Source organism: Gadus macrocephalus, chromosome 11 (genome assembly GCF_031168955.1).
Source record: "Gadus macrocephalus chromosome 11, ASM3116895v1".
Lineage (NCBI taxonomy): Eukaryota > Metazoa > Chordata > Actinopteri > Gadiformes > Gadidae > Gadus > Gadus macrocephalus.
Window position 1 is genome coordinate 22,375,573 of NC_082392.1, and position 24,675 is coordinate 22,400,247.

The 24,675-nt window shown below is 42.7% G+C and overlaps 1 protein-coding gene and 1 long non-coding RNA gene across 9 annotated transcripts in view; one reads left to right on the top strand and one right to left on the bottom strand.

The window, feature by feature from the left end:
* Positions 1-24,675, bottom strand: part of bmp2k (BMP2 inducible kinase) — a 43,483-nt gene that overhangs the window by 13,113 nt on the left and 5,695 nt on the right. For 7 of the 8 annotated variants that reach the window (XM_060065896.1, XM_060065897.1, XM_060065895.1 and 4 more), the window contains 11 exons: positions 15,374-15,492; positions 14,787-14,892; positions 13,956-14,098; positions 9,710-9,831; positions 9,441-9,522; positions 7,251-7,383; positions 5,961-6,064; positions 5,784-5,863; positions 5,248-5,399; positions 4,666-5,078; positions 681-863 (listed from right to left, as the gene is read on the bottom strand). In XM_060065896.1, the coding sequence (XP_059921879.1) occupies positions 681-863; positions 4,666-5,078; positions 5,248-5,399; positions 5,784-5,863; positions 5,961-6,064; positions 7,251-7,383; positions 9,441-9,522; positions 9,710-9,831; positions 13,956-14,098; positions 14,787-14,892; positions 15,374-15,492 (1,637 nt within the window). The remainder of the gene's footprint in view (positions 1-680; positions 864-4,665; positions 5,079-5,247; positions 5,400-5,783; positions 5,864-5,960; positions 6,065-7,250; positions 7,384-9,440; positions 9,523-9,709; positions 9,832-13,955; positions 14,099-14,786; positions 14,893-15,373; positions 15,493-24,675) is intronic. The other variant, XM_060065894.1, reaches the window with a different exon arrangement.
* On the top strand, positions 19,699-20,456 carry LOC132468254 (uncharacterized). The gene is made up of 3 exons (XR_009528188.1): positions 19,699-19,794; positions 19,926-20,023; positions 20,421-20,456. It is a non-coding gene; the product is annotated as an uncharacterized LOC132468254 (long non-coding RNA).

Consider the following 24,675-nt stretch of genomic DNA (forward strand, 5'->3'; position numbering starts at 1 on the left):
TTTAGTCTGTCTTGACATATAATGAATTACCCGTCTCTGTCGCCAGCAGGCGGCCCCCCGCTGGGCCTCCATGTGCTTTCTAAGTTTAAGCTGCAAGTTGCTAAAGCTATGCTATGTTTATAATTATAATCTTTTGGCTGAAATCTACCTGCAACAATCTGCAGATTTAAAGATAGAGGGCCCTTCAACTCACTCCAGATTTAAAGATATAGGGCCCTTTAACTCATTGGAGATTTAAAGTTATAGGGCCCTTCAACTCACTGCAGATTTAAAGATACAGGGCCCTTCAACTCACTGCAGATTTAAGGATACAGGACAATGTACTGACAGGAACTGATTAGTTAGATACATGAACAGCAACATCCAAGGAGCAGACATTTACAGTACAACACACAAAGAAGCATAAAACTATAACTATACAACCATAGCACTACAATTTCATTCAGCAATAGTTTCTAGATATAACACGATAGGGTTTGCTTTGCCGTCATTGGCAGAGTAATACTCATCATTTGAGCACAGCTATGAGAGCTGTCATCCTCATTTGATTAACCTCTAAAAGACTAGTCGACTAATCTAATCTGCCTAGTCTACGTTTTTGTTGGGAACAACCCATGGTAGAATTCACATTCATTAAACCGATTGCCTTAACCTGGATGAGAACTGGACTGTGGACTCACCATGGAGGCGTACTGGGCCTGGGCCTGGGCCTGGGCCTGGGCCTGGGCCTGGGCCTGGGCCTGGGCCTGGGCCTGGGCCTGGGCCTGGGCCTGGGCCTGGGCCTGGGCCTGGGCTACCTGCTGCTGGTACGCAGGCTGCTGATACATCATATGATGCTGCTGCTGGAGCAGGGCCTGCTGGTACTGATGGACACGGAAAGGGTCAAAGGTCAATCCTCAAGCCATAAGGGTCGTAATAACATTTAGACTTATACAGAACAAGACCTTATATAGACTAAGATAGTCTGGCAAAACACACTGGTAACAACGGTGATTACTGACCCATCCACCAACTTGTGAACCCAGAAACTGACCAGTATTAGTAATGGTGTCTAGTTACTGGGTTCTCCTCAACATTATTTTCTTTCATGTGTGTCGTTACAGTTTTTCTCGATTGTATACACACAAAAAAATGGAACTATGCACACAATTCTGAAAACTTGAAGCTCATGCATCAACTACAAGACTCCAGACTACTAAACTCTAAGCACAATTCCACTGTTTTCACTCATGTGTCAGAGCATAAAAGAGGCCTCAGTTGAGCTCTACTGTGTTGTAGATATGGTCCTCAGGCCTGATCAGGACCGGAGGTGGGATACAGACTGATTTACATGTATATCTGTTTCACCTCATTTCTATTCTAATTTTATTTTTTGTTGGCCTACTAAAAGCTTTTAATGCAGTCAGTTCAGCTGAACATTTTACTGCATTACAGTAACAAATAAATATTTGCTTTGTTACCTTTTTGTACTTGTGCACTGATTTCAACATTACATCCCCTGAAAGACAGTCTAAACATTTTCTTACTGTAGTATTTTTCATTTTACTTGTCAGTGCAATTACTGTACTGGAATTTGCCGAAATAGGTAACATTGGTGTATTGTCAGAATAATGTTGCAGTATCAACTATAGGATTGTGAGTTTAGCCCATTGGAGCTAATTGGATAGACAAATATGCATTGTATTCACGATTGTGTCAATGCAATATTTATATGATATATTCACAGTATTGTATTACAATATGGCAGCAGTCTTTATACTATATGTGCTGCCTAATTGCAACTTAAAAAAAAAGAAGCTATTTCTAAACAATTTTATACATTGGAACATGTAACATGGCCTCATGAATCCAAAACATATGTAAGTAGTATTTTGATGGAAGGGATTTGAATTGATCACACCAGTGTTTAATTGATGCTCTCTAAGAGATATTCATTTGATAGCTGTGTTTACTGTTTGGTGGAAGAAATCAGTTTTGAGAAGAATTTGTGGAGTTTTGACAAAATCAGGGGCGTTGCGAGGTAGTGTGGGGGCCCCAAGCAAGAATTCTTAGGGGGCCAATTGTTGACGACGACGGGGGTTCGGAGCGATTGTTGACGGGGGGGGGGGGTGTTCGGAACGATTGTTGACGGGGGGGGGGAATGGAGCGATTATTATTATTTATTTTTTTTGGGGGGGCCTTTTGGGGGCCCTAGTAGTGGCCCGGGGCCCCAAGCAATTGCCTGGTATGCCTAATGGGACGCGGCGCCTCTGGACAAAATGATTAACTCTTCTCAGGTTTCAGTTTTGAGAAATTGAGCTATAGTTTCAGAAAACGTGTTTAAACGATTGAGAAAAACTGTAATGCAGAGGCTACCTGGAGGAGTTGCAGGACTTCTTTCTAATGCTCTGAAGGCCTCCAATATACTTGCAACCGAATTGAAATTAGCTGCGTTTGCATAGGCTGTCTAACTGCTGCCGGAATCATTTGATTTCGCAATAATGACCGTAAGAGTACCCTGCCATCTCTGAGACATACAAATGTCCATTATCCCTCCCAATCCCAGCAAGTTTATCCTCAAACTGGTTATCTCAGGGATGCAATACTATATTTTACCTACGCCACATATTTGCACATGCCACATACTGATGTTATTATTCACATAGTATTTTTGATTCTTGTGTATTTGGGGCAGGGCTGTACAGCAACTTTATTAGGTAACACACACACACACGCACGCACGCACACACACACCCCTTATTTGGCCTTCATGTTCAGATGATTAAAGTCAATTAATAATATTAACAATAATTATATTAAACTAGAAAATGCATTTCCTGAGCGCTGCATACAGCACTCATCTAAATATGAAGCTGCTGCACCCCGCGACCCGACCCCGGATAAGCGGATGACAATGAGATGAGATGAGATATTTAAAGAAATAAATTGGCAAGGGACAGACAATAAGCTACATTAGAAGAGGCAAGTTATTGCCGTCCAACAAACCATCGGATTCCGGTCTTCAATGAGCTGAAGTATTCAGTTGAACTGCGTTATATTAAAGGCATATTGTACGGGATCCAGTAATATGCACTTTTTAATATGTTGTTGAAATTGGTTTTTACATCCTGACAGCAATTAATAACTTATGGGCAATGAAAAAGAAGCGAAAAAAAAACCGAATTCTGTATCTGCTATAAACCTGTTAAAATGCTTACCAATCGGAGACACTGTGCCCGGATCTAAAGAACCAATCACAAGCCTGCGCGTTCTCTCCCCTCTGTGTACGAGCCTGAGCCAGCCTGAGCGCGTTCACGGAGGGCAAAGAAAGCGTTGTTGTCATAGTAGTTCATGACAGTGGACTAGACCTAGTGAGCCTACAACGTTTACACAATGGAAGAGAAACAACTGAAGTTACCACTGCCACCGTTACTTGCTCCGGTTCATCCTTTTAAAAAGGCAAGAAAAAGAAAGACAGAAACTGAAAAGGCAGCAACAAAAAAGAAGTTGGAGACTGCTCGAGGAAAAACGAGAATAAATATTGGATTAGCTTTTCAGCGATGGCGACAGCTGAGGGAGTTGAATGGCCTGAAAAGTGACGCAATGGTTGCCGTTGAAGTAAGCCGTAAGCAGCAGCAGCGCTCGTGCACGGCTCTGTGTCGAGTGGTGGGGGCAGGGAGTCCTGAAGGGTGGGGGAGGAGTTAAACGGAACTCCGAAGAGAAGCTAATTTCAAATCATGCTAGCTCTCTCACATCGTACAGTATAGCTTTAAGGCTTTGTTTAGGGCAGGGTACTTTGTTATTCACTTATTGTGTCGAAATATTAATAAAAAAATGGCTCTATAGAGAGGAGTGCTTCTGCCTGCCCGTCTCCTGGCCCGGTAGACAACGCTAGACACACAGGACTCGTACTGACGTCACATTGCTTATTCAGAGCGTGAATATCCGAGTTGAAGAGAGTGAATTCCGAAAGCAGATCTGGGAATTCAGCCAGTCTTCACATTCAAGTGTCAAGTGTGGACGTCAGACCTCCTATCTGGAACATCCCATCACAAAAGTCTCATTGATATGACAAGGGGTTAACGTTAGATGCTGTTGGGGCGATTTACTCCTTAATCTCCAAGTGACATATTTTTTCTCAGTTGTCATCCTTCAATGAAAAGTACCCGTTGTTTTAGGTCTGAATAGATAAATATATTGTAACTTCTATGCTAACTCTGTAGGGTTTGGTTATCGCGATCAATAGGAAATTAAGTTTCTTAGTAGTTGCATTGTAACAGACACTTCCATACTTCCATACTTCCCGTAAAGCATTGCTTCAATAAGGTGCGGGGACTTGCCCAGGACATAAATGTTTTCTCTAAATTATTTATGTTTTATGGCATGTAACTTCCAGCAAATCCCTAAAATCCGAAATTAAAAAATAAGAATAATTTTTAGAGCGTATGCGATCAAAAGGGGGATAAAATCAGTACAGCCCTGATTTGGGGGCATGTAGGAAACGTTAGACTATTTAGACAATTGCGAGAACACAATAATGTTTCAAGTAAATCAGGGCCTTAAAGTTGCTGCTAAGAGTTTGGAGCAAGCCAAACTTAATTAGAAATGCCTAAGCGTACTTCAGGCAAGATTTGGCAGCTTGAAAGAACAGGAAGAAGATGATACTCAAGGGCTGGAGATAAGTACCTGGATATACTGAAGCTGTTGGGCGTTACCCTGCTGCTGCTGCTGCTGCTGCTGCTGCTGCTGCTGCTGCTGCTGCTGCTGCTGCTGCTGCTGCTGCTGCATGACCGGTTGGTGTTGGTGATGGGGTTGTTGATAGGGTTGATGATGGGGCTGGGGTTGATGCTGTTGGTGTGGATCGGGCTGGTGTTGATGCTGTTGGCGATGATGGGGCTGCTGTTGATGGGGCTGCTGTTGATGGGGCTGCTGTTGATGGGGCTGCAGCTGCTGCTGCAGCTGCTGGAGTCGGAGGTCCCCAGGTTGGAGTTGTTGAAGGACACGATGCTGCTGAGTGCCAGGCTGGGGTTGGACCTGGTTTTGAGTCTGGACCTGGAGTTGGTTCTGCAAGGCTGGCAGACTGGAGTCAGGTGTTCGAGCTGTGTGGAACACACACAAATGTTTGAATTGATTTGATTAGTTTTTTCTCTGTACCTTTGTAACCAGTGAGGCCACTAGGGGGGCCATGTACCTTTACAAGCATTGAGGCCACGAGGGGGGGGTCTATACCTTTATGATCAGTGAGACCGCTAGGGAGGGGGTCTATACCTTTATGACCATTGCTAACTGGCAATGAGGGAGCGGCGACCTTGCCCGGCATGGCGGTGGTGGACAGTGGCCGGATGTTGTTGTTGGTGGTGGCTTTGGGTCGCTGGCGGGGAGCAATGGAGGTCTCCGTCGGGCCCACCGCGTCAGAGATTCTAGAAACATGATTGACCACAATTGTTAGAGAGAGAAAAGATAAAGATAGTCTACATACTGATTGAGAGTTAATGGCTAAGCCTTAAGGCTCTTGCCCACCAAAGCAAAAAAGTGAGGGCAAGTGGAAGCAACGTTTTTTATACTCTGATTGAAAGCATATGCGCTCTGCACTTGAGCATTGGTGAGAAATGCCCAGTAATGAGATACACATGCTGTAGTCTGCTGTATTGTTTATAAAATATTACTGTTACTGTGTGATTGCGTCTGCAGGTTTTCCTGAATATGTCCCCCTGAGGAAGGCATGTTTTCCGATATGTGCCCACAATGTACAGTGTACAACTGCCACACTTATAGGGGGCTAGAAGAGGGCAAAGGTTAAGCACCTGGCCTTGGATTGGCTCCTCCTCGCTGCAACTTCACCTGCTGTCAGAGGCTCTGGGAGGGAGGAGGGAAGGGTAGAGCTCTGGGAGAGAAAGAGAGATTTTTGTAGAGTGGCACTTTTTACTACGTGGAGACCCAAGGCGGCAATTCGACGCAGAAGTATAAATTAAGCATCTTACGAATAGATTTGGTACGGGGCAATCTTTCCCCGAAAGCTTGAAGGCAAAGTAAGACACCTGGTAGATATCTGGTCTCTTCTCCTGATCTGGCTCGAGCATGTATCCTAAACACACACACACACACACACATTATGAGTCAATCTCATCTCAAACCACAAGGTGGAGCTACTTGGTAAAATGACAAGTGTATAGAACACGTTACATTACAGTGTATAGAGCTTCTGTTTTTATTTAAGACAGTTACAGTTCAATCACTGTTTCTGATCAACGCTGGTTCTAAGTAGCATGGAGAGTAATATTCAACTGCATGTTCTTCAGTATTAACGACCATGTACTGATTGCCAAGAAATTCACTGGTTAGATCATGAACAGGTTTATAAGTTAAGTGGTATTAACTGGTTCATGAAGTATTTCACTGGTTTATAAGACAGTTAACTGGTGATTACGATTGCTAAATGGTTTATAAGATATTCTAGTAGTTTGAGGATAGTTAAGTGGTTTATGACTTATGAGACATTTAATTTCTTATAAGATAGTTTACTGGTTGATCATTTATTACATTGTTATGTTACATTGTTAATTGGCTTATAATGCCCCACAGGCGGGTACGCTTCGGACCCAGCACGCCTCAGGCGTGAGGGTGCGGTATAGCCCAGCTCAGTTAAGGCTCGCGTTTCCACTGCAGACCGTACCTTTATGGTAGGGCGGGGTTTAAGCCATATGGTGATAGCCACAGAAGCTACGTAAATATCGTTACCTCATAGCAGCCCCACACAGTGTAGCCTGCTAATAAATCCAAGGAAAAAGAACGCGCACAATGAACAAAGAGCAACATTGTAGGACGTCCAAGAAGGACGGCAAACCTTTGCGCAACATTTTTTTCTTTTCTTTTTTTCTGTCTTTGGCCGTTGTCAGAATCTCGCGGGTAATGTGTTTGTTCGTTATTATCCCTGTCGCACGGAAGTGCGATTCTGTGGACCAATCAACAAACGGCGTGTGTAGGTCGAACTTGCCCGCACCCTTTCAGGCGTACCCCAACGCAGGAGTACCACGAGACGAGTACGGCTCACGCCCACTTTTGGCGGTGGAAACGCGACCCGTGCCGCTCCTTTCCAGACTGAACCGACCCGCACCCTCCAGTGGAAATGCGCCATAAGATAGATAACTAGCTTTAAGATGGATAACTAGCTGCTTTAAGATGGATAACTGGTATATTAGATAGTTAATTGGGTTAAAAAATAGCAAACTAGTTTATAAGTTAGTTAACTTGTTAAAAAGCCAGTGACTTACTGATTAAAGAGTGCAGCTGGGTGGAGAAGCGGGAGTTGTCTGGAATGACAAAGGATCCATCACAGATGGCGACTTGACTCTCTCCGAAGGGCAGAGAGAAGAAACACAGCTTGTACAACAAGCAGCCCAGAGCCTGGGGGAAACAAGGTGGTCAGCAATTCACCATCACCTCAAAAGGGATGGGCATTCGATTAAATTGTCTTAGTCGATCGTCGGGAGAATTAACGATCAATTTTTGATTAATCATTAATATTTTTATATTAAAATTAACTATTCATATGCTTTATTCAAAATGCAATGAGAATTGATTGTTAATTCTCCCGCGTTTACATGGACACTTCTGGTCAGATTAGAAGTGGAAGAACAGCTCAATCGGAATAGAAAATGAAAATACACCTTAATCGGAATACACGAGAATGCGCGAGAGACATACGGACGTCACATTGCAAAATGTAATGAAAATGTTTTTATGGGCATCCATATTAATTGGAGCTTTCTACATGCTCTACTCTTCTTTAATAGGTCCATGGCTTTACTGCATCCTAAAAATTTCTCGTTTCTAGGGCTTGCCTGAACACAAAAGTTCAAGCTTTTGAATAATCACCGTGCTTTCGAACATTTATCAAGAGAAATAAAGTAAATACAGTAAGTTACTTTCCTTTCTTCAACAGGATCCGGAAGAGACCGATGCGGTAGAATCATGTTTTTACCAACTATTCTACAGTCAAATTAAAATAACAAATAAGATGCAGAGTACAATATGTAGGATTGCTCTGGCTCAGTAGCTTTTTTTTTCTCTCTCATTGGTCCGAGTTGGACTTGGTTATTGCAGAGCTTCAATGCAGCCTAAAAGTTTGAGCATACACAGAATGAGAAGAGGCCTGCTTCCAATCATCAAAAAGCAAATAGGAGGTTTGAACATTGTGCAAAGCTTTGATGAAATTGCACGCAGGGACTAGCCTTCTTCACCCAAAGAAATCACAACAGCTTTCGATGTTGACGGATCTCTATAAAAAGAAAAAGAGTGTTTTCATACTTATTAAATCACAAACCTGTTATTATAAGGGCCGGCTTTTTAGTATTTTTTTTTTACCTTGTTTGAAAATTGAAATAGCAGCTTAATTAATTTGGGTTTATTATTAGACCTGTTTTCTTCTTTGTATCACCTCTTATTTATATGGCTAAAACTGAATAGCAGGAGTCATGGAAAAGCAAATTCTGTGGAGAATCCTTATTATTACAACCAGCTCGTTTAACGGCTGTCGCTGTTGTTCGTGCGATCATTTCTGGTGATCTCAAGTTTGGCCAGGCCATTTTGTTGATATCTAATGTTATCTGAAATTGACATCGACTTGAAAGCGTTCCCGGAATGTGCCATGTCTCGCACCCTTAAAAAACCTGTGTTTTAGATTTATTATCCCTGGGTTATTCAGACGATATGTTACCTAACCTTCAACATGCATTGGCATTCAGAAATGATGCATTTAAAAATGTTCATAGAAATAAAAATACGGAATTGAATAACCTATCCAACAAATATTCGGGCTCAGCACTACAGCTGTCCAATAGGTTAAAATATTTATTTATACGTTTATTTCAGGGACATTGCACACTGATCAACAGTCAAACTGTAAGTGAGCCAGAGTTAGCCTAAGAGACAAGCTTAATCAATGTCTGAATCTAATGATTGAATCAAGGTCTTAAATCGATAATCGCATTAATCTAGGGGTGTCAAGTTCTGGTCGGTTGGTTTGTTGTTATTAACTTGTTCAACCTAATATTCAATGGTCGGGCAATCTCTGCTATTACTTTTCAAGGAGAAAAGCGCTTTTTAATTCATTATATATTTTTAGGGATATAAGCAATGATGCATTTTATTTTTTAGTGATAGTTTCTGCTTTAATAATAATATGGTTTAATAGACTGTAGGATTTATAATACAGATGGTCTAAACCTGTTTTTATAAACTTTGAACTTGCAAAATGTAAGGAAGACTGCTAGTGATAAACTTACTGAACATTCAGTCAACTCAAACTAATTGGCATGTCAAAGAAGTCGTTGGTGCGGCAGCATTGTTGAAGGTGTATTTAAAAGTATGAAGGTTTATAATCAAAAACGCTCTATAGACATGAGTGTGAACCCCGTTCACACAAATCCCAAACCCTCCCCAAGTATAATCCCTAACCATACCCATATATCAGCCTTAGTTGTGATGGGTTTCCCTGCATACAGGTTGATCATCTCTGGAGCTCGGTAGGACAGAGTGGTATACCTGGAGAGAGAGCCACACACACACACACACACACACACACACACACACACACACACACACACACACACACACACACACACACACACACACACACACACACACACACCTTAGAGCCAGTACCTTGACACAACATCCCATCTTGGTTCATCTCAAAATCTCTCACTATTTTAAATGTCTCATGTCTTACTTCTTGATCTCGTCCTCCACCGCGGCGACGCCATCCCTCTGGGGCAGCAGCACCTTGTGGGTTGAGCTGCCAAAGTCACACAGAACATAGTTCCCCATGTCACTTAACAACAGGTTCTCCACCTGGGTGGGGAAATGAGGGGGCGAGGGAGAGAAAAAGGGAACAGTCACCGCTGGTTCACCCTAAACAATAGAGAAATTAAACTGCTGCTCAATGCAAGCAGCCTGATTCTGCTCTTCCCTTCACACTACAGCCCACATCCAGTTTGGGACAATCTATTTATTCATTTGAGTCAATGGAAACCCAACAGGCCTAGTGTACTGTGCACACACGTAGCGGTTTGACAATAATAAACACACCATTACGACAATCACAGGTGTGAACTTCTGGACCAATTACAAATTATTTGGGTTTGTGTGTGAGGCTGAAAGAAGTGTGCATGCAAGGCTGAAAGGAGGAAAGGTCATATTTCACTTCCTTTTAATCTGACACATTTTAATTCTTGATTTGAATCCACCAATCACATTACAAGAGATAGGATTCAAATATTTCAGAGATGAAATAGGTCTTTTTTCAAGGGTACAAAAAACATCTCCTGCGCCACACTGCAAGACTGCCTATCACTGCTGATATGGAGCAGAACTTTGCTCATTGTTTAGATTTTCTGCTGGAGAGCCCTGCCAGCCCTAAACCAATGAAAACACGGTTGTGGACATGCCTCAAGCTGCCAAAAATAAACACTTTAAGCTTGCATTGATAGCCTAGGTCCCTTATGCCGCGTTTCCACTGCAGGGTGCTGAACCGATCGGATCGCAAAGGTGCGGTAGGGAGGGGGCGGTATAGCCCAGCTCAGTTCCGAGGTCGCGTTTCCACTGCCGACAGTACCCTTTGTGGTAGGCCGGATGTCGATCGCCGCGGCAGCTACGTAAACATCGTAAACAACGTCTTCCTCCCCAAGAATGCAGAAGAACGTCTCCACCTCCTTGTTCGCCCAAGCAAGTGTTTTACGCGACATGTTAATTGTAAAGAATAGTACCTCGAGGCTACTGTTTGTTTGTTTTTATCCCCGCGTCACCCGGAAGTGATGATTCTGTCGACCAATCAACGGAGGGGGTGTGTAGCTAGAATTTCCCGGGACCCTTTCCGGCGTCTCGTCTCGTTTTCAGTACCCCAACGGAGGAGTCCTGAAAACGAGGCCAAAACGGGTACGGCCAAGTCCGGGTCACGCCCACTTTTGGCGGTGGAAACGCGACCCGATCCGCACCTTTGCGATCCGATCCGTTCCGCACCCTGCAGTGGAAACGCGGCATTAGTATTTCCAGAATGGGCTGGTTGTTGGAGCCATTCTGATATTTATGTTTGCAAATTAATTTGAGTGATTAAGATTGATAACACTATTGAAATAATTATAATATTTATGAAATATAGTTTAATAGCATGGTGAATTGTGGTTTACAATTACGTATTTCTATGTTTAAAATCGGATTGACTGCCGTGTTCTGTCTGGCCAATTGAGCGTGACGTCTGGCGTTCTGATGTGTCAAATATATTGATGGGTTACGGTTACCTATGACCAGGTGGAGCGGAAGTGGCACACAATTTTTCAACCGCGTGAATGCGATAGCCGGATAGGGACATCTTTGTTTGTATTTTTAGTAAGAAGGTAACAAATAAATCGATCTATGATTCAAGACACGCGTTGTCCGGATTTATCCACTCTCAGAAGCGTCCGCTGAAAAGCTGCCCCTACATTAAGTTGAAAAATTGCCCTCCGAAACGTCGGACAAAGAAAACTTGTGGATTGCATTTTTGATCTGTGCTTGGAAATACATTGGACTACGTTCAGCATCAACTTGCTTTCTTCGCGAGTAACCTGACAATTTCCATTGTCTTCAGACCCAAGTATGATCAGACATTGGGAGAGACTTTGAAATGTTTGATGGGACGATTCAAATTGCGCGATCGCAGGAGAAATCATACTGAAGCGGATCATTGAGATCCCGACCTGTTAATTCAACGTGGACACTCTTTTAAGAATATTGCTTATGATAAACTAGAGACTTCAGTAACCAAGCATAACCTGCAATAAATCTACAAAATAATTACGACCCTGCAAAAAAAGAAAGAAAAAAAAGAAATCTCCCCCCAGGTTTGTGTGTGTGCGCAGTCAGTCAGCACCTGCCATGGTGTGTCTATACGTGCGTGTGCGCAGTCAGTCAGCACCCGCCATGGTGTGTGTATATGAGCGTGTGAGCAGTCAATCGGCACCCGCCGTGTTGTGTTTGTGTTGTGTGTTGTGTGTTGTGTGTTGTGTGTGCGTGTGCGTGCAGTCAGCACCCGCCGTAGTGTGTGTGTGTGTGTGTGCAGTCAGTCAGCACCCGCTGTGGTGTGTGTGTTGTGTTGTGTGTTTTTTAAGAGTGGATGGCTGCTTTTTTAGGTGCGCACCAAGCCGGTTCGGTCGAGGCTTGGCACGCCCAGCGATTTCACAGTCTTATTTCAAGTTTCCCGTGTAAAACCGAGGGGGTAAAATCCCCTGTTCGTCACGGCGCGGGCTATCTTGGTTCACTGGAGAAGGCGGGGCTGCGCACGGAGTCTAGACCTATTTAGAATAATTTGCATGTTTTTATTTTTTTATGAATGAAGACACCCGCATGCAAGAATGAGTTCACGTCTGAGTGTAGGCTACAAACGCGATTAACTATTTACAAGTGCAAAAACGCCAACATATTCTTTATTTTGCTGACCACTTTTGGGTTAGGGACGGATTAGGACAGTTCCTCTGCGTCTCTCTCGTAGATCGCACCATCTTTCAACGTCTTTGTTTAATATGACTGCATCACCTTCTCTCACATGATCAGCAGCTCACAGATTTCACTTTCTCTCCAGTTAGAACTGCTCATGATGATATTGCTGCGTGGTCTCTGTGGAGACAATGCAGCAACACCTCTACCCAACGTGATCAGGCATGACATTTACGTGATTAGGGCATACACTTGTTTATATGTACGTCTTTTAAGAGTCATCTAGTGCTTGGTAGGCATTAGAGCCCGACCGATATATCGGCATTTCAAACTATTCGGTATCGGCATTTATAATGGCCGATAAATGAATACAATAAAAAAAAGGAAGTTTGTCCACCAGAGGGCGCTCTAACGCCCAAACCCGCTGATTCAGCCAGAGTTAGGCAGAGTGAATGACGGAGATCATCGGTGTTGTTCATGTGTGCAAGTGTGTTCATGGTAAGTTGGCAACTTTCACGAGACATACATTGCTTGAATAACAATTAAAAGAACATCCCCATCAATTCTCTAAAGTCGATAAGCATGACTTAATTCATGACCACCATGTCCAGTTTTGCTGTTGTTACGTGTTAGCTGAGAGTGAAAAGGATTTAAAGGATAACTACAAATAACCAATGTTAGGGAAATCTGTTTGTTTTGTTGCGCGTTTCTGGATTTTTTTTTAATATATATATATATATATATATATATATATTGGCAGATATATCGGCATATCGGATTTTTAAATCACAAAATATTCGTATCGGTATCGGCCTTAAAAATTCTATATCGGTCGGGCTCCAGTAGGCATATGACTAAGCCAGCTTACGGGCCTGTGTCGCAGTTCCAGATGCACTTTCATTAATCAATTCCTTGAACTAGCCTTTGATAATGTTCTGGCCCGCCACCTACTGGCTGGAAAGAAAAATGGCCCGAGGACAAACTTACCGTATTTTCCGCACTATAAGGCGCACCGGATTATAAGGCGCACCTTCAATGAATGGCCTATTTGGAGCTTTAAATAAAGCCCCTTGATAAATGTAAACACTAACTGTACATTAAAAAGTATTTCTGCTCAATTTAAAAGGTTGAATCTCATCGTGACTGAATGTTTGTATACAGCGCGCAGGCTTGATGCGCTCCACTGTGCTGTATATTCAAGGTGCTGGAGAACCAGCACCTTGAATATTTACCACAGCGTTTCTACAGCTCGATGCGGTTTCGAAATGACTCCGTCTTTACGGAGGTATCCCTGAACCGCATAAATCGAAATCGGATCATTTTCGCTCGTTTCGGCTCCGTGTGGACGGGGCCTAAGTGTTCGTGTGTTCGCCATATATAAGGCGCTCCGGATTATAAGGCGCACTGTCGTTTTTTGAGAAAATTAAAGGCTTTTAAGTGCGCCTTATAGTGCGGAAAATACGGTAGTTGCCGACCCCTGCTGTAAGGGTTACTATAGAGGTCACCTTGAGGTCCCGGTGGATGATAGGCGTCTTGCACTGGTGCAGGCGGGCCACAGCCTCACAGGTGTCACCGAACATGTGGAGAACCTCCACCTCGGAGAACCCTGCAGTCAACCTCTGGTTCATCTGCTTCACCACCTGACCAGCTGGGGGGGAGAAGGTGGTGAAATAGGAGAGAAGGAGCTGGTGAGATAGGAGAGAAGGAGCTGGTGAGGGAGGAGGGGAGGAGGTGGTGAAGGAGGAGTGGATGTGGTGGTGAGGGAGGAGATGTGGAGGTGTTGAGGGAGGAGAGTGGCAGGTGGTGAGGGAGGAGAGGGGCAGGTGGTGAGGAAGGAGAGCTGGAGGTGGTGAGAGAGGTGGAGGTGGTGAGGGAGGAGAGGGGCAGGCGGTGAGGGAGGAGAGGAGGAGGTGCGATGGAGGAGAGGAGGAGTTGTGAGATAGGAGAGGAGGAGGTGGTGATGGAGGAGAGGAGGTGGTGAGGGAGGAAAAGAGGTGGTGGTGAGAGAGTAGAGGAGGAGCTGGTGACTAGAGGAGGGAACGCCGGTGAAAAGGGGAGGCGAAGAGGAGGGGAGGGTGTACAGATAGGAGGAGATGAGAGGATGAGAAGAGAGGACGAGAGAGAAGAGAGTAGGAGGAGGGAGATGAGCTGAGGTGAAGACGAGAAAGTAAGAGGGGAACAGATGAAGAGGAGAGGAGGAGGAAGAGGAAGCGAGGATGAGAGTGAAGCGAGGAGAGGAGAGAAGGACGATGGTGACCAGAAGAGGAAGAGGATAGGTTGACAGTAGAGAGGAGGAATGCGGGGAGGAGGAGTAGTGGCGAGGTTCTGTACGGTACCTTTGCAGTACTCCATGAGGATGAGAAGCTCCCAAACAGTATCTGAAACGGAGTTGATGGAGGAGTCCAGATAGCGGACAATGTTCTTATGACCCGACAGCTCCTTCTAATTACACACACACACAAACAAAGTACTCACTGTTACACAATATACGACAACACAATGTTCTTATGGTCTGACAACTTTTGAGTATTGCAACATAGTTTCACAATACACACACATATGACAACCAACCACAACTTCCAGTTACTTATAACAAATACTAGGGCTGGGCGATTAATTGAAAGGGCAGAACAGCTGATATACATATCTGTATATCATTTTAGATTGGAACATTTTCTTCAAAGTTCTCAGTTACCAAGTTTTTTTTGGGAGAGACATGCTGAATACATACATGTTTTCAAACTCAAAAATAATCGTTTGAATAATCATTTCAATATTGACCAAAATAATCGTGATTATGATTTTTCCCATAATCAAGCAGCCCTAACAAATACCATACACTTCACACTGCAACACAACCTTTGTTTTCTGTTTTGCCAACATTGGGAGCTTGTTGTGAAAATTTTAATTAGGAGTTTCGCACCATGATGGTGATCTCCCTCTTGTAGATGTTGAGGTCGGGCACATTGTTGACATACATCCTCTTGAGAGCACAGCGGATGCCACTGTGCGTCCGAGCCAGAAACACCACAGAGAAACCTCCTGAAACACACAGAGACACAAGGGGTCAGCATAGACCAATGAGGACTCGGTCCTTGCCAAGCACAGACCAATTTGTCAAAAGATTTGATGTTATTTAGCTAGCTTTAATAAGCTGATGCATAAAGCTCACAGGAAGTACAATATAGCATTTCAGAAGTAGCATTTGACATTTGCCAAAGCGACTTACAGCCATTAATTCACACACGGACGGCTGAGTCAACCACGGACGGCGACAGCCAGCTCGTCTGGAGCAGTTAGGGTGAGGTGCCTTGCTCAGGGACACCTCGACACTCACGCTTGGAGGAGCCGGGGATCAGCAACCTTCCAGTTACTAGTTAACCCTCTCTACCACCTGAGGTAGGAACCAGAGCTGAGTGGATGTATCCTGTAATGCTCTGCATCCGCCCTTGTAAAGATCAGGAGAGTGTATTGTGTTTTCACGGTGCTGTATTACGACGTTGGTAGTTGCCATGCCAGCATACTGTGTTTTTATGGATGAACAACCAGGAGAACTAGTGGGAGCTCTCATTAGAGGGATAGATGGCTGAGTCATGTGCAGACAAAGAAAACCAAGGCTCCAACAAACCGTCCACAATGGCTGCTTGTTAGTGGACAAACTCATCCATCCACTTCCTCTCTCCATGTCCACAAAAAACATTTATCTCTTCAACAACCAATTCTTCATGCAGTGGTTTTCTGTATTGGTCTTCATACTCTTTTGACCCATGGTTTCATATGCGTGTGTGTGCGTCAGAAGCACTTGAATTTAAAAAAAGCATTTAAGATAAATAATGTCATTACCCCTGGAAATGCATTATACACACTTTAAAACTTCGAGAAATATGTAACTCAATATCTCTTAAAGAAGATCCAGTGTGTCTCCCGGGGAGAGGGTTTACTATATTATATAATAATTATTATTATCACATGACCAGTAGCGGGGACAATACAGTACAACACTGCTCCATTTCCACTAGTCCTTTCTGGCTGCTCATCTGGCAGCATTTCCACTAGTCTTGTCTGGCTGCTCATCTTGCTCTGCTTCCACTAGTGCTGTCTGGCTGCACCTCTTGCTCTGCTTCCACTGGTCCTGTCTGGCTGCTCATCTTGCTCTGCTTCCACTAGTCCTGTCCGGCTGCTCGTATGGCTCTGCACACAGGCAGCAGTTCCTCATAAGCACAATGTACACAGGGCTCCAGAGTGCGCCTAATTTGGGCGCACATGCGCCTAGAATTCGGGGTAGTGCGACCAAATATTTTATTTGGGCGCACCGGTGCGACTGAAAATGTATCTGGTATAATTTATTATTATTTATTTTTTACAGAGCAGTCTATTCATAATATTGTAATCACCACGGAAGAGGCAGTGAATGAAGTATTGATTAGACAGCGATTTATTAGATGCCGAATAAACCGTTTGAACACGCAAGACCGGTAACAATAGCAACGCCGGTGTAAGTACCATATCGGCTCGGCTTCCAGATCGGCTCGGGGTCCGTCGTCTGCTGATTACGTCACACAATATCATTGGCTGTACGCTTGAATGGGCGTACATTGTGATTGGCTGTACGTCGGACAGTTGTGATTGGCTGTTTTGTGCTGTAGCTCTGGCTGTAGTCATAGCAACCACGTAACTAGATACTGTACGTCGGAGAGTTTTGTTTCCCGGAGATGGCAGCAGCTATGGAGAGCTTTTATGCAGAAATTAAGCATTTCCTAGAAACTAGTGCTGTTTACCACACCTTAACCAACACTAGCTCGAAACCAGAGAGCAGAAAGGCAGTGATTCGTAAAGCATCAATAAGATACACAATAAAAGGTAAGTCACACAGTGTGAATTAACTTTACTTAAAGGTTGGGTATGGAATTCGCTTTTTTGGCCATTTTTGCAAAATTACTTGAAATCCTTATCATAACCCACTTACAGCCACTGAGTTAGAAGTACTGACATGAAAATTAAACAAGTCAATCATCTGTGGAACGGGCAGGGCTCGAAAAACTCCAGCCAATGATTTCCAGAGCCACCGAGTTGCATTGGACAGTAAGTACGTCAATCAAACGGTCGTACTGCACTTCCCCTCCCCCGCGCCCCGCGAGCGACCCCAGGTACTTGGAATGGGTGGAGTCAGAGTCAGCGTTGAAGGAGAGGGGGTAGGACCATTTGAGTTGTGTATTTCAACAGTACTTCAAAATAAATGTAGCATGCAAGATAAAATAAAAGTATTATCATACTACCGGGTACTAAAAGCCATCCTAAATAAGTAGGTTTTAGCCTAGATTTGAACGTCATAGAAAATATTGTCTGTTGCATCTTGTCTGAGGTGTCTTATCATAGCCCTCTTCCTTTACTTTTTTCCTTCCAAGTACTATTAGTAATAGGTGCTGCTTTTAGTCATAATATAACCTACCCAGTTATTATGACTATATGCTCTGTAAGGTGACCTTGGGTGTCTTGAAAGGCGCCTCTAAATTAAATGCATTATTATTATTATTATTATACATACATAAACACTAGGGGTTTAACGTAATTGGCGAACGATCCAACTGCATCGATGCAAAGCCCAAACATCGATGCATATTGCTGTATTACACGCTCTTATTGTTTGTGAAAGTATTTCTGCGCAAAGCGCCAAGCCACTCGTATCCGTTCACCGGTTAAACGAGGCAACAGCGAGCACATGTGTGAGCGCGAGTAGGCCTATGTCTAGTTTCGGTTTGTGTTGAGATTGGGCATATGTCCCGTTTTTCCAGCCTAACGTGATTAAATGTAGCCAAATCGGGCTGAAAATTTGCCCAATCTGGCAACACGGAAGGCTTATCTTAACAGCCAAGATGATTCCGAGGGATGTTTTGTTTTTAGAAGAAAACTATCCACAGATAGGTTGGGAATGGTCTATGTTCAAAATGAATAAAAAAACCTTTTGCACTTAAATGCAATTATGTGGCACTTTATTCTTTGTATTAAAAATGGATTGTTTTTGTTTTTTAATAAATAAAATGATGAAATTATAATAAAGTTGATGTGAGTTGATGTGAATGTAAGAGGTTGTGTTAAATGGGCATATGATATCGTCTCATATCGATCGCATGCCCCTGAATCAAAATCGTATCGCGGCAGACTTTTGATATCTGCAAATATCGTATCGTTGTCCAATGAATCGATATAATATTGTATTGTGATGAAACCAGAGATTTACACCCCCAAAAAACACTAAATGAATGTTGTATTTTCCTGCTGCATCAGACGAGCAGTTGTATTACAGCTTCCAGGGAAAACCTTGCTTGGTGGTGTGTAACCAGGAGCAAGTCTGTATGTAATGCCTTAAAGGAGTGCCATGACAATCTTGGCAGTGGGGGTCATCCAGGGAGACGCCGAACAACAGAAAAAGTATTGGCATCCTACCATTGGAAAACACTGAGGGAGGATGTAAAAAAATAGGTGAGTGTTATTAGTACTGAAGGAAATGTTAATTAATTTGATGGAACGGTTCCAGATTGATGGGTACGACAACTTTAAATGTAACTTCCTACACAACATTAGTTATACATTAGTTAACCTTTTTTTTTCTGTCACTGTCACTCGAAAGCCACGGACAGAGGTTTGCATACTGGACAAATGAGGCCACAGCATTGCTCCAAGGATCACTGTAGCCGATCTACAGGATCCCGAAGACCAGAAAAAGGGATCATGAGGGGAGCATGATGTTGATGGCAGAGGACACCCAGTGTCATGCTCCTTTTTGTTATAGACTCATTAATGCAGTTCAGGTTTCTTATTCTTACTTGTCTATATTGATACATAAATAATTTTCCCTCAAAGGTTCAGTTTGAAAAGGCCGACAGGTCCTTCATATTGGAGGTAATCTTTCTTTTTTTTTTTACTAGAACCTGTACACCTAAACATCAGGGGAATGTGTTAATAAGCTTGATTTTTCCTGACCTATATTTTACAGATGCCAACATCTGTGCTTGATGAAATCCTCAAAGAGGTGGAGCTCCAGGAAGGAGATAATGTCTACCTGACATTGGCTCTGGTGTGTACCACATTCAGAGACATTGTGTCCACCAATTATTTGAGAAGACGGGCACATTTTCAGTGGCTTGACAGTAAGTTATTTAATAGCAGTGGTATACAATACTTAAGTACTGTGGTGTTTTGAATATCTCTATGGAAATGCGCTTTTTTGACTCACAATTTTGTTACACAGGTGTAGGTTTTCTGCAACGTACAAAAAAGCTTTCTGCACCATGTACACCATTGACACCTGCCTTGGATGTGGACTATATAAAAACTGCACACCAGGTATACATCATATGCAGTACTTGATAGTGTTGGTATCTGTGTGATTACACATAGTATCATAACTATGCATTGATCACATCTGTAGAGGTCACTTGTCAGTATGTTTTTTTTCCTTCCTTTTTGTTTTACAGGATATGTTGGGACAGGAAAAAGGGGAGCGCTAGAAGCAATCTATTCTGAAGCTGAAGATCCGGGATACTGCAATCACTTCTGCAGCCAATTGCAATAGGTAAACATAAGTTTAACACAAACACAAATCCTAGACTAAATTATGTCACTGAAATGTATGTAGGTCTACAAAAAGACCCTTGAAACTAATTGAGTGATGTTACTTATTTAAGGACCCTTAAGATACATTGCCGTCAAAAGTATTCAAACCTTACAATAAAAAAAACTAAATTTCCCTCAGTGATCTCCACTCTGTGCCCTGTAATGACAATAATTTCATTCATTTGTTTTATTTTACTGTTTTTTTTTTTAATTGAACACTGAATTTTATCTTTATCGTTTTTGCAAATCTTTAAAACCTATGCCATTTTCAATTATGAATGAAGCAACTACCATGGACATGTCAGTTACAAACTTAACTTCTTGACACTATATCTGCACATCTTTGCTTGTTGCAGATGTCCCTCTTGCCTGTCCTCCAGCCCCTGCACCTCAGACAGCACTAGTGGAAGCAGAGCAAGATGAGCAGCCAGACAAGACTAGTGGAAATGCTGCCAGATGAGCAGCCAGAAAGGACACTCACATGTTGGACTTTTGAGAATACTTTGCAAAATCTCTTGACTGTTATTGTTGTAAATATATATATAGTTATATGTCCTTAAGATGTTTGTGTTAATGTTTGTGTTGTTGTTTCTGCATACAAGGTTGACCTGTGCTTAGTTAGTTTTGATTGAATATGCATGTTAAGTATTAACTTAGTTTGTTTCACTAGTCACTTTTGTTGTACATAGTAACTTTACATTTTTACCTCTTTTCCACATTTGTATATAGTCACTGTTAGTACCTGGAAGCAGTAGGAGTGAGCTGCCTTTTCTTTTGACTTGTTTTCTCATGTTTTTTCATAGTTTAGGATGTTAGTTTTAGTGATGGTCTTTTTTATTATTTACTTTGACATAGGGTTTAGGTAGCTTGAACTTCCCTTTAAAATCTAGTTTGTTTTGTTTAATTATTTTGGCCTTGGTTCACTCCGAAGAGAAGCTTCATTTTCAGTTTGGTGTATTGTTTGTGTGCTAAGCAGCAATAAACTGCTTGTCATTTTGACTACGCGTGTGTGGACTCCTATTTATGTTAGGCAAATAATGTATAAAAAACATGAGAAGCATTGTGATTTTTCTGTTGGATATGTGTATATATGCACAAATACACACACACAGATGAGTGAAAAATAGCTTAAAAGTAGAGATATATAAGATAAGATAATCTTATCTTAAGTATATATATATATATATATGTCATATATGTGTATATATATATATATATATATATATATATATATATATATATATATATATATATATGTCATATATGTATATATATATATATATATATATATTAGAGCTGTCAAGCGATTAAAATATTTAATCGTGATTAATCGCATTAATGTCATAGTTAACTCGCGATTAATCGCAATTAATCGCAAATTCTTTTTCTATGCTAAATCCCTTGATTTCTTTTTCCCATAATTCTTCTCATTTTAATTCTCTTATCAACATGGTGAAGTGCATCGGCTTGCCTTGTGCAAATGATTTTTTATTGATAACAACATTGGCATATACTGATCAAAACAGGACGATACAAAAAAAGAGCCTATAGTGCAATAAAAAGACTGCTTTGAACAAATTTCATTTGAACATAGCAGTCAGGCTACTGCTTCTTTGTTTTGAGCCAAAGAAAAAAAAAAAAAATCAAAAAAATTAACGCCGTTAAAATTGGTTTGCGTTAACGCCGTTAATAACGCGTTTAACTGACAGCTCTAATATATATATATATATGTAATATATATATATATGTGATATATATATATATATATATGTCATATATATCTTTATTATACATTATATATTATATTATATCTATAAATAGTCTAACAGTCTAAGTAAATGAGACAAATACACACTGAGATAACTGAAAATTTGCGAAATGGTGTCCGTCTATCCATCGTGAAAGTAGAATGCAATTTAGTTTGTCCCAGTTGGGTTGCTGTAGATAGCGTATTGTGTGACGTAATCAGCAGACGACGGACCCCGAGCCGATCTGGAAGCCGAGCCGATATGGTACCTACACCGGTAAACAAACCCGCGAAGCCCAATCCAGGGGCCTGTAGGCTACTACGAAGCTCGATTAGAGGGTTAGCGAGGTATGTTGAGCTGAAAGCCTGGGTTAGCTTTACCATGAAAGTCGATCTCTTTAAGCGTCGCTGTATCACCATGATGACTTACGCTCGCAACCAAACCTGGTCGGGAGCAGCTTTTCAGCGAGTCTACCCGGAGATCGGATACTTATATCGGCGTGCGCAGCTTTCTAGCCCCTCCTCCGATAATGGCGTCACCATTTGTGGGTGTTCCCATGGACCTCGGCGCACTTATCGTACAGGCGTCTCTCTGGAGACAGAGGGACAGAACCGATCCCTTGGCATTGTCTGACGATATTCTTTATGAGAGATACAGATTCGGCATTTATTCAAGGCATTTATTTAATGGTCAAAAGGCAACACCCTTCACTTTGACCGACAGTGGGTCTGCTTATAGGTCGGAATATGTTTGGGATAAAGCGGCCACCGGTTCTTGACAGGCTGGGTACTTTATCTTAAAAACAACCGGACTCGTTCATTACTTCACTAAACTGACACGCACGCTATCGCACGCTCTACTCGCTCGTCCACCCACTCGCTGACGACACACACACACACACACACACACACACACACACACAGTGATATGCGCACGATATTTCCCCGTGCTCATGAGATACTTTCTCGTGAGCACCAGATACTTTCTCGTGCTCATGAGAAACGTTTACTTTTTTTTTTCATGTCCCTTTATGGGTTCCGTACTAAACCACAAAACTAGTTGAGGATTTTTTTTGCCTACCTGCAAGCATCCTCCAACTGAAATCTTTGGTTATTTATTTATTCATTTTGCTATACTTTAAAAGTATTCTTTCTGTTCAAATCTGTTTAATGTTCCAAATTATTTGTTATAAAATGTTGCATTAAAGGGACTCTCACCTTTGTTGCATTTTTACACTTTTTTTGGATAAGGTTAAATTGGTATTAATAAGGTAATAACACTAATATTTTGATCCCACGTCAGACAGTAGCGAGTAGCGACCGTAGCGACTGACGATGGCAGACCAAAGTGGTCCACGGCGTACTGAAACTGCACCATTCAGTCCGATTAGGGGACTCATCTCGGACTCAGACTCACAGAGTTACCCTCCTCTGGAGCCTCAGGAAGACCTCCAGACTGTTGGCCACCAACTGCACCATTCAGTCCGATTAGGGGACTCATTTCGGACTCGGACTCACAGAGTTACCCTCCCCTGGAGCCTCAGGAAGACCTCCAGACTGTTGGCCACCAACTGCACCATTCAGTCCGACAAGGGGACCCGATTCGGCCTCAGAAGCCAAGTGCTCCCGCTCCCCTGGATGATTCTCAGGACCTCCAGACCGTTGGCAACCAACCGCACCACTCAGTCCGATTAGGGGACCCGTTTCGGACTCAGACGCGAAGTTGTCCCGCTACTCTGGAGCTCCAGGAAGACCTCCAGACCGTTGGCAACCAACCGCCACACTCAGTCCGATTACGGGACCCATTTCGGGCTCAGACGCGACGTTGTCCCGCTAATCTGGAGCTCCAGGATGGTAGATATTATGACCCCTGGGAGTCTAAACATAACCCATGGGAGTCTAAACATAACCCATGGGAGTCTAGAACTTTTGTACTGTAGCGACCCTGGGACAGTTAAATACTTTGTGTGTTATGTGTTACATTATATTTCGTTGTCCGTTATGCCAGTTGTTCTATGTGCATGTATTGTAATGTTCTTCTTGTCAATCAGCGTGGGGGCGAATCATTAGGTCAGCTGGGGGAGGGCCTTGGAAGAACAGGAGGGTGGGGGCCTGCACGCGAGTGAGACCGTGTTGGGGGTTGCCGGGGTAACCGGGGTTTGTTTTGTGTCGGTTTTCTGCCGTTGGTTACAATGTTACGGGTTTCAGTGACCTGGTTTTGGTTCATTAAAACTACCTTCAACTACTAATAACTCGACATCATTATGTCACCGGCGAGGTCGTTACAGTACTCTAAAAAATAACGCTTAGTTTTGTACTAACGCTTAGGGGGTGGGGCATTGGAGGAAGGCGGGATGATTTGAATGTGCTGTAATTCTCAAATGCAACAAAGGTGAGAGTCCCTTTAAGTTTATTGTTATATAAGTGTTGTTTAAATAAAGGGATGTATCGAACCGCGGGTTAGAAATCGTGATACAAACCGAAACCAAGTATCGTTACAGCCCTAAATAAATCATTTTTTACCATTAAGCATGCAAATTCTCTTTAAGATTTTTTTTAAAGTGCTTCAGATATAAATCAACATATTGAGCCTTGGACTAAGCTAGGAGCAGGATTTCAACTAAAAAGATACGTGAAGATGAGTCATGACCACCACAACACTCTTATTCTTACTTCGGCCCTGCGGCCCTACGGCCCTGCGTTACCTGACTCTGGATACAATCATGTCCTCAAACCACCTGATGACCAAGTCGGACCATGTTAGGCTCTCCAAAAACCAACCAACCATGCTCTCCAAAAACCAACCAACCATGATAGGGTCTTCAAACCAACCAACCATGCTAGGCTCTCCAAAAACCAACCAT